General features: G+C 39.5%; 1 protein-coding gene across 50 annotated transcripts in view; it reads left to right on the top strand.

Moving 5' to 3' along the window:
- Positions 1 to 13,956, top strand: part of SOX6 (SRY-box transcription factor 6) — a 570,771-nt gene that overhangs the window by 520,064 nt on the left and 36,751 nt on the right. For all 50 annotated transcript variants that reach the window (XM_070274840.1, XM_070274842.1, XM_070274841.1 and 47 more), the window contains one exon: positions 4,379 to 4,487. In XM_070274840.1, coding sequence (XP_070130941.1) covers positions 4,379 to 4,487 — 109 coding nt within the window. The remainder of the gene's footprint in view (positions 1 to 4,378; positions 4,488 to 13,956) is intronic.

Genomic DNA, 13,956 nt, shown 5'->3' with positions numbered 1-13,956 from the left:
AATATAGGTAATGGCCCCTTAGGTGTAGGTTCTGTGGCTGCCGTGAATGACCCCATAGTCAGACATTCTTTAGAAACGAGCTTTGAATAAAAGTTGGTAAAGTCCCTTTCATTTAGACCATTGGAATAAAATATATGACTTTATTGTCCAGCCATGTTTACCTGTCAAATGAAATATATTTATTTGTAAAGCAAAAAACAAAGAGCCTCTCTCAGCATGTACCGTTTCCACCTAGGTTTGTAGAAAAGGGGACCGTGCTGAAATACGCTGAGCTGAAGTACAGGCTGGTCAGTTTCGGTAATCAGGAGGGAGGGTGCCCGGCGTATTGTAACATTTCACGTGGCGTTTTTCAGGAGATGGCTGCAATCAGTCTTCTCACATATGGTTTGAAAAAGGCTTGTCTCGCTGGCAAGCAAACTGTTATTTAAGTACACAATCCACTCTACTACTGAAACAGTTTTGCCAAACTTATCCAAGTATTCTCACATGCTTAAAGATGGTATAAATATCGTTTATTGCTAGCAGTTTTCTTCAGACTATACGGAATGTCTTCCTGCTGCCTGATCTAAGTGTCCCAGTTTACATTATGGCCTTTACTGCCTCTGTTTGATGGAGTGATCAGTAAAAATTTAATGACACTATAAAATAATAAAAATGTCATTAATTTACCACGGATCTTGGATGCAGTGGTTGTAAAGTTACATTAATAAACAGAATATTTTTTACAACAAAAAGCATTGTTACGTGGGAACGTATAAATAACACACATAAATTTAAGAGCAATTTTACTGTTAGCACACACATTATTATGGAATAGCCAATAAGTGTATAAAACATAGTATATAAAATTTTATTAAAATATACTGTGCACATCAAAAATTCAGCTTTTATCTAAGTGCAAAGAAAAGCCATTATTGCGTGCTTACTGTTTCATTGCTGCTCTTTCCCCATATCACCATTTCACATTTGTTGCCAGTAAGAGGAAGTTGATTCTTTTTTTCCTAGATAGAAACAAACCTCTGTTCTTTTACTTACCCCAAATCGATTCTCTCTCTCCACTGATGCAAAGACAAAATTGATCAATCTTGCCATGGTAGGGAAGGAAAAGTTGCTAATTTAATGCAAAGTTAAAAATAATGCCTGAGGAGTTGAATGGTTTGTTCAGTGACTCTGGAAATAAGGGATAATAATGCAGCAGTCTATCTGTCATCACTGAGGCTGCCCCATCATTGACTCTGATAATATGTGAAGATGATGGATGCCACCATCTTGTGGCTTGTAACATTTAACATTCATCAGCTCTCACTAAAGGGGGCTTTATCATTTAAATATCTTTATTTAATATGCAACATCTATCTCATACATCATAATTTCAAAGCACTTAGAGAGCCAACAGTCCTACAACACAGCAGAGCTGACTTTAATTTTTTTCAATAACTTTTATATTGCTTGCGTGTTTGTGACTGACAATGCATAAGTAAGTGTGTGATCACATTGTTGCATGTAAAAAGCACATTTCACTGTCAACATGAAGATTGGGGCATTTTCCTGAGGGGTTGAGATATTTTGTGATTAAACTATTGTGATATTTTGCTTATATCCCCAAAATATCTTAACTGGGAGTTTTGTACATCGTGAGAGCTACTGCAAGTGCGTGGAAAAATTTGGAGTCAAGAACTTGCCACCCACAGTCTGTATTTGTTCCATATAGGGGCATACCCACTGGCACTTAACGGCCAGAAGTTGAAGCGTCTCGGAACTAAAGAACCTTTGAACTTCTCTCTGTGCCCATGTCCACATCCTGTATTTACTAGGCTCATGTTCAACCTCACTGGTAAAATCTTTGCTTAGCTCAGCTTCCCAGAGCTAACTTGTAGACATCAGGCCCTCTTATCTTATGGTTATGTGGCTGGCAAATAAATATTCTGAGCTATTCTTTGAAGAAAAGAAGGAAATCTTCTGGGAGACTAGGTAGAAATTTATATGAAAGGGCATGGCTTTGCAGGGTCCTTCTTTAATCTCAAACACAAGTGCTTAATATGACCAAATATAAAATGCAGCCCACTGCCCCAAATAATTTTTATCATTGATTTATTTTCTGCTTATTTAACAAGTGTTTCGTGGGATATTTTTCCTTGACTTCTACTCTGTCAAAATATTGATATTTTATAAGGAAAGTATCTGCAAAAGAATTTTTTTCAATGAAGTCAGAAAATGTATGACTTCAAAGACACTGTGAATGTGTTGTTGAATGTTCTGAATGTTTTTTGTTATGATTAAAAACAAGCTGATACTACTGAATTGTGAGTGCACTTCATTTTTTATAAAAGAAAAGATATTATCATCATGTAAGCTTTGTTGTCTTAGGATTTTACAAAGCATGGCATGTAATTTTCCCTCTTCTCCTTCCTTGTCAAAATATTGATATTCTTTCAGGAACTTTATTTTTTTTTTTACTGAGAATATTTTCCGGTAAAATCAAAGAGAATGAATGACTAGAAAGATACTTGAAATATGCATATTGATAGGTAGCACGGTCTGTTGATTTTCAGAGAAAGTTGTTTTTCCCCCCATGAAAATACAGTTAAAGGTTGTTCTTCCAAGAAGATTGCAGGTGTCACATCAAAACCCCTTTTGCATTTAACATAGAGGGAAGCATTCACATGCAAATATTTGAAATGCGACACAATGTGATAAAACAAAGGTTGAATATTTTGCTTTCCCTGGTACTACTCATCTTCAGTTTAATTCTTTTTCTTTACATCGTGACAACCAAAAGTGCTACTCAAAAATAGAAATCGCCTGATTAAAAGCAGCTGTCCCCCCGCCCCGACAATGTGTGAAACTCCCACATGGCTTGTGGTTGCTTTCCGTTGTGGCCTGCGTCTGGGTTAATTTGTTCTTGTGCAGCCGAGTTTTCACATAAGAAGATATTGGGGAACCATACCTAATTTGCTTTTTATTTTCGTTCTGTTTTTTATAAGAGTCATATTTCAGACATTTCCCCACATACTGCTATTGTAACTAGTTAGTATTACCCAGTTGAGGAAATTTGTGATTATCATTTTGTGGCAAATCTTTCATAGAAATGGTGCTAGATTCAATCAAGGTTTATGCTGTGTTTTCTTCCAACACAGATTTCAACATATTCCATGATGAAGGGGAACTGGAAGGCTTCCTGCACGATTTGACTGATGGGAATTAATTATAGAAATATAATGAGATTCAAAAATAATCATATTAGAAAGCACAAATGTAGTGAGATTGTACAAATGAGACACAGCCTCTATCAAGTAATTGTATGTTTGCTCTTTAAGAATATTTCCAAGTTTCTAAACATCTTACAGAAGAGAATACTTAGAGTGTTTCCATCTAATGCCGAACATGCTCAGTACAGAACTAGGTCATTGAACAATAGACTGAACAGCAATCAGCACTCTACTGCTGCATAATGCATTAAGTATAACATGCAGAAACCATTCCCGGAGCTGGAAGCTGCTATTTCATGTCTGTAAATTCAAGCTGACATGACATTTAATATTGTTTCATAGTAATGAACAACAAGGTTTCATTCATTCATAAGCACAACACAAAACCAAGTTTGAGTCTAGAGAGTAGCAAAGAGGCGAAAAGGGGACACGCACTGTGTTTCTGCAGACAAGAACACCGTATTAATGCTGGTCAGTGAGCCCTCTGCTACTGCTCCCGAGAGCCGCAGAAGGAGAGTTCATTGTGATACTTCAGACGCCTGCTCCTAGAAGAACTGGCTAACAAGTAAAACATCGTTGGGTTTCCCTTCTATAGCAGCAGGCGTCTTTAACTTTCCTGACTCAATGGCTGGCTAGGAGTAAAGTCCTCCTTTTCACTTCCCAGGAAATTACAGTTGAAACTCCTAGGCAAAATAATAGTATCAATGCCATCATCTCGTCTGCCTGCTTTGAAATATTTGTTTTTGAAGTCCTCTTGCATAAAATTCTGCAAACTATGGTTTCTAAATGGGAAAATTCTTCTCCCATTAAGTAGCAGTATATTTTAATAGGAACTGCTCTTTCGGGTTTTGCACTTTTGGCTCAAACCTTTCAATTACATTCCTTTCGGATTGCTGGAGCAAACCCAACAGAAAGAAGATGTGCAGTACAGCCCTGGCAGGTTTCCTGTCACAGGTTTCCTTTCTTTACAGGTACTATGGTCTAAATGCTGTCGGCACTGTCAGTACCACAGTGAGGCTTTGGCAGAATCTTCCTGGTTTTCTGAGCTCAAGTTGGTCAGAAATGATATTTGTAAATCCAAATTTTGCCCATTAAGCAAGATAGAAACTGGAAGGAAAAAGTGGCTGCTTTGGAAGCTAGAATAAGCCTCTGATTATTCTTTCCTCTAGGAAAGAACACGCTTTGAGAATTTGGGGCCCCAGTTAACAGGAAAGTCAAGTGAAGATGGAAAGCTGGGCCCAGGTGTCATCGATCTTACTCGGCCAGAAGATGCAGAAGGTGAGTGGCTTTTCTGTAGCTCTTTTCTGCTGCTCTGGATGTTTCTGAAGGTGCGTCTGAGTTAGATGTAGGATCTTTATGGTCTTTCTTGGGAGTACCAGCTTGATTTCCTTGGCAAAGTAGAGGAAATGTTAGTCTTCATTATATGTTATGGCTGAGGACTTTGAGATGCAGCTAGATCCCATATTACTGAACACACAGTAATCCAAGTACTTCAAGGTGCCATTTTAAAGTTTTGAAGTAAAAAGACCCTCTGCATTCCAATGAACAACAGAATTCTGTGTTTCATCCGCCTCACTGCATTCTTATTAAAAAAGGACAAATACAAAGGAGAGTTTTTTGAACCCCAAATCAAGTGATTCCCAGGTGCAATCAAACCATTTTGGGAATGAAATGATGGTTTGCAGCAGATCTAGCATAAAATTAATAATTGCTTGGGCAAGGCCCAGCCTGTGTCTGGGCACTAACCATTCCTAAAGTCTCTGGAAAGTCTGGATGGAAGGACCAGCTTCACTCTCAATGTGTTTACCACAGTACTCTCAATGCCTGTCCTCTTCTCTTCCCTTTTTGTTTGTTTGTTTTAAATGCACAAGCAGCAAATCAGCAGAAATTGCTCCCCAGAGGCGGGGTACAATTTATGAGTTAGGTCAGCACTTCAGGAGTAATGTTGCCTGGTTATTTACTGTGTCATCACAGAGTAGGGACTGGTTTTCCCGTTAGCTGTTCCTTTGGCAGAAACCCTCCCACCAGTCAGAGAAGATTAATTTGTTCTCTTCAGAGTAACATAATACTTCACCCATCTTGGGTCCCAGCTAAAGTCCTTCTTTACGCTGAGGGAAAAAATCTTACTATTATCCCTTTTAAAGGCAGATTTCTTTGAGGACCCTAATCCCTTGAAAACACACGAAGACATTTCACAGCAGCATCTGAACTATGCATCGCTTCTAGTGACAGCTTGGGGCCGTCCCAGGCAGTTCAGAAATCCCTGGTATGAGCACTAAGAGCCGGGTAGTATCAGACATTAGGAAGCACTTCAGAGAGTTTCCAGAAGGCAGATTTTTCATACCAGTAGGAGAGACTAATGTTTAATGTTAGTACGGGGGACAAGGTGTTAAAATAAATTCTGACCGGTATGTATGAAGGGAGGGAGAAGGAGAGAAAGGAAGGAAATGGAAGAGAAGAGGAAGAACAAAAGGAAGAGGAGGAGGAGGAAAGGAGGATAAATAGGAGTCAAACCCAGAAGTATATGCACTGTCTTCCATGAGGAATGTCTACAAGGGCACACTGACGGTGACATTTTTAGAGGCACTTTGAAGTGCAGGCTGTCCTTCCGGTGAGGACTGAGGTTCTGTGGCTTAGGGAGCCAGTTACTCAGGTCTGGCCCCTCTCAGTTCTGTTGGAAGACTTTCCTGGAGAGAACCTGTCTTTGCCTGTATACAATGAAGTTATACTTTTCATCACTTTGCAGTATTCAGTCTGGTCATTGTGCTATAGACTAGGAGTCACAGAGTCCTGTCAACCTTACTGCTGTTCTAACACAGTGTTCTTAGTCTGGCATTCATCTTTCTTCATTTGGTTTCTTAACTATATAATGGGTATAAATGTAGTCTTTTGCCTCTCAGTAATACTAATAATCTAGTTGATATCATGTGCTTGGTAAGTTAAAAATAATGATCAGAGTTATTAACTGTTGTAAAAGGAAAAAATGAAAAACTTAATTGTAGAGAAAAGTATTGTATAGAAATATCTTTGGAAATTTTATTCAATACCCAGATTGTCTGGATTCAAACCAATTTCCTGGTTACTCTGTTATTTTAGCAAACATTTATTAAGCATTTATATGCCAGAGAATGTGCTAAGCTTTTTACACATATTTTCTCACTTAAACCTTATACAACTCTGGAAAGAAGATATTATTTTTCTTTCCACTTTACAGATGAGAAAATTAAGGCTGAGAGTAATTAAGTAACATGCCACAGGTCACACAGCTAGTACGAGTGGAGCTGAGCGTTGATCCTAGGCAGCCTGGCTCTGAAATATGGTGGTATACTGCATGCCCTGTATATGTAGATAAATATGTGCTGCCTTCATTTTTCTGAACAAACTTCTTGTGACCTTCCTCAGTATGGCCCATTTCCTCTCCCCTAAATATAGCAAGTCATACCATACACCAGCGCTCGTGTTACACTGTCACACATAGCAGCAGTGCCTGATGAGTGTAACAGTAGAAGGCTGTGGTGGCCCAGGAGCTTAAGGAGCGTGTGAAAACCTCCCTCCAGAAGCTTGCCCAGAGTTGCCATTGAGACCTCGTGTGCTTTTGGGGGACCATGAGTTCATGAATGGAATCAAGTTACCTGCTCTGGTACCGCAGAAGAGCAATGCCTTTGTGAGGACTGCTGGGATGGGTAGTAGCCCATTGCTGACTTCGGGATATTTCCTGGCATCTGTTCAAGTGTGAGCTGATTGCAAAGCCTGCTGGAGTTACAGTTCATATTAAAGTCAAAGTAGATAACAGGTACACGTAATACTTTCTCCACTTTGCTCCTTCGTATTTCCTTTAACAGGAGGAGTAAGAAGAGACTGAAGTGAAAGAATAACTAAAAAATTTATGAACTCCTTCAGTCAGTTTGTGGCCAAAAAAACCCCAACAACCAAAAAACAAACATTTCTTGAGTGCCTACTGTGTGCCAGCCCCTGACCTATACACTGGATAAACCAAGGGAAGGAAAACAGATATGTTCCTGGCCTCTGGGAGATTAAAGTCTAGTGAAGGAAGACATAAGATTAAGAGGGAAATGCATACATACACCTACAGACAGACAAACAGTAACATAATTACCACTGAGAAAAGTGCTAAAAAGATCAAGACTTCTTTGTGCCCCACAGAGATTCAGAGTGAAAGTGGCTTAGGTCAGCTCAGTTGACAGGTGAGTTCTGTGGCTCTAGCCCAGGATGTCATCCCTTCTCAGACCATCCATGATCATCTCCATGCTGCCTCTGGCTTTGGACAGCAATTTAAAATTTTTTTTCCAGCTTTATTGAGGTATGATTGATATATAAAATTGTGTAAATTCAAGGTGTACAGTGTGATGATTTGATACACGTATATATTGGGAACTGATTACCCCAATAGGGTTAGTTAACACCTCTATCACTTCACATAATTACTTTTTTTGTGAGTGTGAGAAAATTTAAGATCTACTCTCTTAGCAACTTTCAAGTATGTAAAGCAGTACTGTTAACTATAGTCATCATGCTGTGCATTAGATCCCCAGAGTTTATTCATCTTATAACTGGAGGGTTGTACCCTTTGACCAACATCTCCACATTTCCCCCATCCCCTAGTCCCTGGCAACCACCATTCTACTCTCTGTTTCTGTGAATTTGGCCTTTTTAGATTCCACATGTAAGTGAGATCATACAATATTTGTTTTTCTCTGTCAGACATATTTCACTTAGCATAATGCCTTCAAGGTCTGTCCATGTTGTTGCAAATGGCCAGATTTCCTTCTTTTTATGGATGAATAATATTCCATCGTGTGTGTGTGCATGTGTGTGTATGTGTGTGTGTATCACATTTTCTTTATCCATTCGTCTGTCTGTGTATACTTAGGTTGTTTCCACGTCTCGGCTATTGTGAATAAGGCAGAGCGGCAATTTTAAGGGGCTGTGCCCTCCCTCCACTTCTACCCCATTCCCCTGAAGTGACCAAAATAAGTCAGCCTAGGAGATGAGGCCCTATTCCAGCCAGGCTTCCCAGGAAAATGTCTGCCTGTCATGAAAACACCATTATTACTTAGCAAGCAGCTTGTAGCCCTGCTTCATAGCTCTGAGCATGGAAGTGGCAAGGCAGAGGTCACCAAAAGAGGCAGCTGTGCATGTGTATTAGCCACTCATCAAAATCAAATGACAAAACCATAAGCTAGGAAAACAGAAATTAAAAATATAAAAGGCAAATGCCTTCAAAATTTTATTTTTAAAGTCCAGCTGTTATTTGGCTTGAATATGACAAGACAGCATTTTTTGTTCACCATGATATTTATAAAACTACAAATTCATTGGTGCTGGGGGCTTAGGAAACATGTTTAAGGTCTTGTTATCCTCTGAAGCAGTTGAAGGCTTAATGTGTACTGAGCACACGAAATCTGTTAGCTCCCGGGTGGGACATGTGAGGAAGAGAGACTCAATTAGTTAAGTCTGTCACCATTTATTAAGAATGACAAACAGCTGTTTAACTTTTTATGGACTTTTCATGTGGCATTTCCCCTCTCCTGTTCCTCTTAGGCAAGAGAGCAATTCTTATCAAGAGTGCAGCTCTCCCCCTGTCGAAGCTGTGAAGCATCATAGAAAGGGCCTGCTTATTGGGAGATTTGGGTTAAAGCTCTTTTGCTAAAAGATGGCAAAACAAATGACTAATGCCTTGGGGCTTAAATTTCTTTATCTTTAAAAAGAGGTATGTTGGATTCTATTATCTCTAAGGTCCCCTCCAAATCCAAGATTATTATTAGGGTCCTTGTAAAACACAGAGTGTGTTTCTTATAAGGAAGGTTATCTGTCCCCAACAGTTTCCACCTAGTTTTCTTCAGAGAAATAGAAGAGGTGACCAGTACCTTCGAGAGTTGATTTTTGCCACTTGCTGAATCAAGGTTTCAAGTGCCTTGAGCTTTTCTTTTTATTAATGAGAAGATCTCTTTGGTAGTGTTTCCCAATTACATTTCGCAGATGTGCCTGCCCCTCCTTTTTCTTTCTCCTCCTTCTCTTCCCCCAGCAACTAGCACTGTGGTTTGCCTTCTGTTTTATATTCTTTCCATCCTATTTCTTCTCTCTTTCACACCTGGGGTCTCTAAAGAGATACTTTCCTTTTTTTCTGTTTTGCAGAATAATTTAAGTAAGAAAACATTCTTCTAACACCTCTTTTAATTGTCAAATTCAGTTATTGTATCTCAGCCAGAGAGGAAGGCTGCACCTCATTTTGATGTGGAGAATAGTGGAATACGAGCTCTGAAAGGGATGAGCTCTCAAAGTGATTACCCTTGGCCAGACTTTTGGACCCTGGGTTGGGACTCTAATGATGTGCTGTCTTCCATGTATCAAAAACTTGCATTGATTTGAATGGAAATGGATATGTGCACCAAGAATAGCCCCTTTTAGAACTAGTGCCCTCATTCTCAGATTTGCTTAGAAGGGTTTTATAGATTTGTACTGAATTTGTGAATTGGATCCCAGCCAAGATGGCCTTAACCCTTCTGAAAGCTTCATTTTTTGTGAACTTCTGATTGCTTCTAAGTTTTATGTCTCAGGATAGCTTTATTATTGTCAACTTAAGCTCTCTGTTTATAGAAAAATAACAGAGACTGCAACTTTTCCTTTTTCCTTAAAAATGCACCACTTAATGTGAATGTCTCTCCAGAAACCCTGCTTACCCTTTGATCCACACTCTGGGAAATCTTCGAAGCTTTTCTCATTCCCTTTCCCCTCCCTGGATCCTGGTGGAAAAGGAAGATTGACTTGATGATACATGGCTCATTCGAGGCAGCAGAGGCAAGCTGTGGTATAATCTGGGTGGGATTTAAAGGCTACAATTGCTTATACTTTGGAATGTAAAGGTCATTATTAGTTCAATCCCAGCAGAATACAGTACTTCACATTGCAACACTTAGGTTCTCAGGATTGGAATAAAGGAGAGACATCAAATTTACAATTCCAAATTTACGGTCCTTTCTTATATCCCTGACAAGTGGCCGTCTCACTTCTGTTCAAATGCCTGTAATAGTCTAATGACAGAAAACTTACTGCTTCTTAAAAAGCTCATTCCAATTCTAAATATTAATTCCTTGTTATTTATGGCTGAAATTTGTTTCTGCTTCCTTGTAACTTCTACCCATTGGTTCTAGTCTGACTTCTGGATTCCAACAAAATAAAATTTACCATTTCTCCACATCAGATACTTACTCAAAGACTAGGAGACTTAAATTCTAGTTATTCCAACCTAAGAAAGTCACTTTTTTCCCCTGAATTTTCTCATCTGTGGCTGAGGAAGTTGGTCTAGGTGATTTCTAGTTGACAGGTTTTTAACTCTCTTGTTTTATTGCCAAACAATTGAAACCATTCACCTTTAAGTCAACTAGAAGGTAACAAGTATCAATTAGAGACCACACCGTTTTTAAATATGTGAAATTATTATAGAAATATACCAGGGATGAGATATCTTTCCCTAAGAAGGTATCCAAGAACTAGAGTTTATACAGGGAATAAAAAATGGGGATTGTACACATTAAAAGAAAAGACCCAGGTAAATCAAAAGGGAGCACTAACCAGAGCTGTTCTGTGGGCTTCTGAGTCTGGCCTTCCATAGCGGGCTAATGCAGTGTTTCCAGGCATCTCAGAGAAAGGAATAGGCAAAGCAGTCTCTATGGACGTGACAGGCTGGGGTCTGGAGCCAGGATGCGTGGTTGCCAGGGAGGCTCAAGACAAAGTGAGGACTGAGTAACAGTCATACAGGCTGGGAGATAAGCAGAGTTCACCAAGCCCTTAACTCTGGACTAACTCTGTTGTATGAGTATCACAAAAATGTATTTTACTGTGGATATAAACAGTTTTAGAGGATCCTGTGCAGCAGTTTATATCAGCACTATATATAAAGTGCAGCTCTCTTAAACAAGCAAATAAACTTCTCTTAAAGAAATATATTTGCTGTGTCTTAAAAGCTCCCAAATAACTTTTAATGTTGGTAGAAAACAATTTCCATTGAACTCTCCAAGTGATGGATAGTCCTGTTGGGGCAGGAGAGTGAAATGTCAAGATTCTTGTATAACTCCATCCCCTAATACCCCATAAAGGGACCTCACCTTGCTTCTCAGGGCTGCTTAAGCTAGAAAGCCCAATCAAAGACCCAGCCTCGCTTTAGTGAGGAACTGCGCCTGCCCAGTAGCTGATTTCTTATTGGACTGCCTTCTCTAAAAAGGCGTCAGTGACAGTGTGTAGTCACCACACACACATATGCACTATCTAGTAGCTGATTTCTTATTGGACTGCCTTCTCTAAAAAGGCGTCAGTGACAGTGTGTAGTCACCACACACACATGCACTATCTAGTAGCTGATTTCTTATTGGACTGCCTTCTCTAAAAAGGCGTCAGTGACAGTGTGTAGTCACCACACACACATATGCACTATCTAGTTTTCTGACTGAATATCTCCTCTGCCCTGGGGAAGAAATGCTTGTGTATGCCGTTACTGAATCACATAGAAGTACCTCCTCAGCTTGCTACAGCAACTGAGTGACAAAAGATGAACACCATCTACCATGAAAATTAGACGCAAGACAAGAGCGGCCTGCATATGTTCCCAATGGGACCGCAAAATCAGTCCTGCTTCCTCAGCAGTATGTATGTCTGCTTCACATAAACCTGTACATTAGAATAAACCCTGGTTGATAGAGGTCTATCTGCCGTATTTGGACTGGCTGTGTAGCTTTTGAGGTGTGGACCTTTTCTAGTTCCCTGTCCCAGAATCCTCCTCTCTTGGCAGCAAGAGCCACTTGACTTCCTATCTGTAGGCTGTAGAGTTCAGCCCTGGTGGGATGTAAAGAGCATCAGGCCAGTTTGAAGTGCTCTTTAAATTCTCTCTGCTTAAAGTCAGGATTGAATATGAAATTTTTTTTTTTTTTGCCTGCTTGGTCCTTTCCTTCTTCTCAAGTTCTGAGAACTGTGCTTCTAACTTACTCCAAAATGTTGATAACCACCCAGCTCTCCCCTATTTTCTGTTAATGACTTCCTATCTTTTTTCCTTTAACCAAGATATTATTTTTGAATATCTCCTTTTTTTAGATTCATTGTCTCATTTCACTCTGCTTGTCTATTACTGTTTGCTTGCACCCACTCTCTGCCATTTCATTCTTGTTAGAGGTGGTTCTCTGTATGCTGAATTGCCAGTGCCAATAGCCAGGTCTTTCCAGTCAGGATTTATCCCTACCAGAGTCCCCCAATCCTCGGTTTTACCCACGTGTTCAAATTGTATGTAATTTACTGATTATCTCTTGTTTGTACAGCAGTGTTAATGGGTATGGAGGGAAGGACTTTTTAAAAGATGGACTACACTGTATTCTCCAAGAGCTAGTAATGTAGTTGGGATTATAATATCAGCACACATGGAAAGCAAAGCAACCTACGATATTATGTGTTCAAGTACATCTTTAGAGAAACAGAAAAAATGAGCTATTTGGTGGAGGAAGCTACAGTGCTTTGTGGACAGCAATGTTTCTGGAAGGCCTCATAGAAATATAGCTGGAGATAAGTACCTTGGTTTGGAAGAGCAAAGAGAAGGGGAAGAACGTTCAGTTGAGGGAATAATCCAAGCAGACACAGAAACAGTAACGCACAGATATGCGTAAGGAAGTTCCAGAAGGGAGGGGTAGCCTTTCTCGTCTTCATGTTCCCCGCTGAGCCCAAACGAAGCCTTGCACACATTTACACTCAGTAAATATTTGTTGAATTGAATATTTATAGAAACAGCTGGGTTCCATATTGTGGAGGGCATTTAATGCCAGGCTGAGGAATTTGGACGTTACTACCAAGTAAACAGACATTAACCTTTAATTGTTTAAGATTTACTTATGTTATACAGGTTAAAAATAATGGAAAAGCAGCAGTTAGGTTCTTCTTGGAGATGTTAGTCTCTTTATTATCCTCTGTTCTGTTTAATATCCTTTCAAAGTGGATGTTCAATGGTATTTATTCACATTATATGCTGAGAGAGCTGAGTAAGTGTTAGGAGAGTTTTCATTCAAATTATATTAAAAATATCTCTCTTCTTCCTGGGTCTGTTACTCATTTAAATATGATTTCACTTTGTCTGCTGTGACTGATCGACGCCTCACACATCAGTCTTGTACTTTTGCCTCTCACTAGGGGAGAGTGAATTTTTTCCGTTATTTTTGTTCAATGGTTCCTTACCCTTAGACGTGATGCCCCCAGTTAGGCCATGTTACCAGAGGGAAGAGATTGTGTAAGAATGCCTCGGCATTTGCGTTATACCGCACACGCTTACATTTAGGAGTAGGCTGTGAAAAGTAACTCTGAACTCAAACCGAATATCCCAAGTCTCAGCCCTAGAGAGAAGAATTTCATAAGCAGTATATTCAACCATTTTAAATTTACACTAAAAATACAAATTGCAGCTTACTGGTTTATATATTTATATATTTACTTTCATGGCAGAGAAATCACTTCATGCTGCTTCAGTATAAGCTCACTTTTCATGAGGAAGGTCGATCCTGTGTGAGGACAGAATGAAAAAGGATAATAGCTACTCCATGCTGCAGAGTTAAGGAGCTGTTAGTAGGGGAGAAAGAAAAACAGTTGTCAAATGTCCCGGAAACTTCCTTGCCCTCCATTTGTTACAGTCGCATAGTCAATAATCCTAATCCTTTGTTATTCCAATGAGTCCTTTATAAAAAGCTGATCCATAGTT

Source organism: Equus caballus, chromosome 7 (assembly GCF_041296265.1).
Source record: "Equus caballus isolate H_3958 breed thoroughbred chromosome 7, TB-T2T, whole genome shotgun sequence".
Taxonomy (NCBI): Eukaryota; Metazoa; Chordata; class Mammalia; order Perissodactyla; family Equidae; genus Equus; species Equus caballus.
This window is presented reverse-complemented; position numbering and strand designations above follow the sequence as displayed.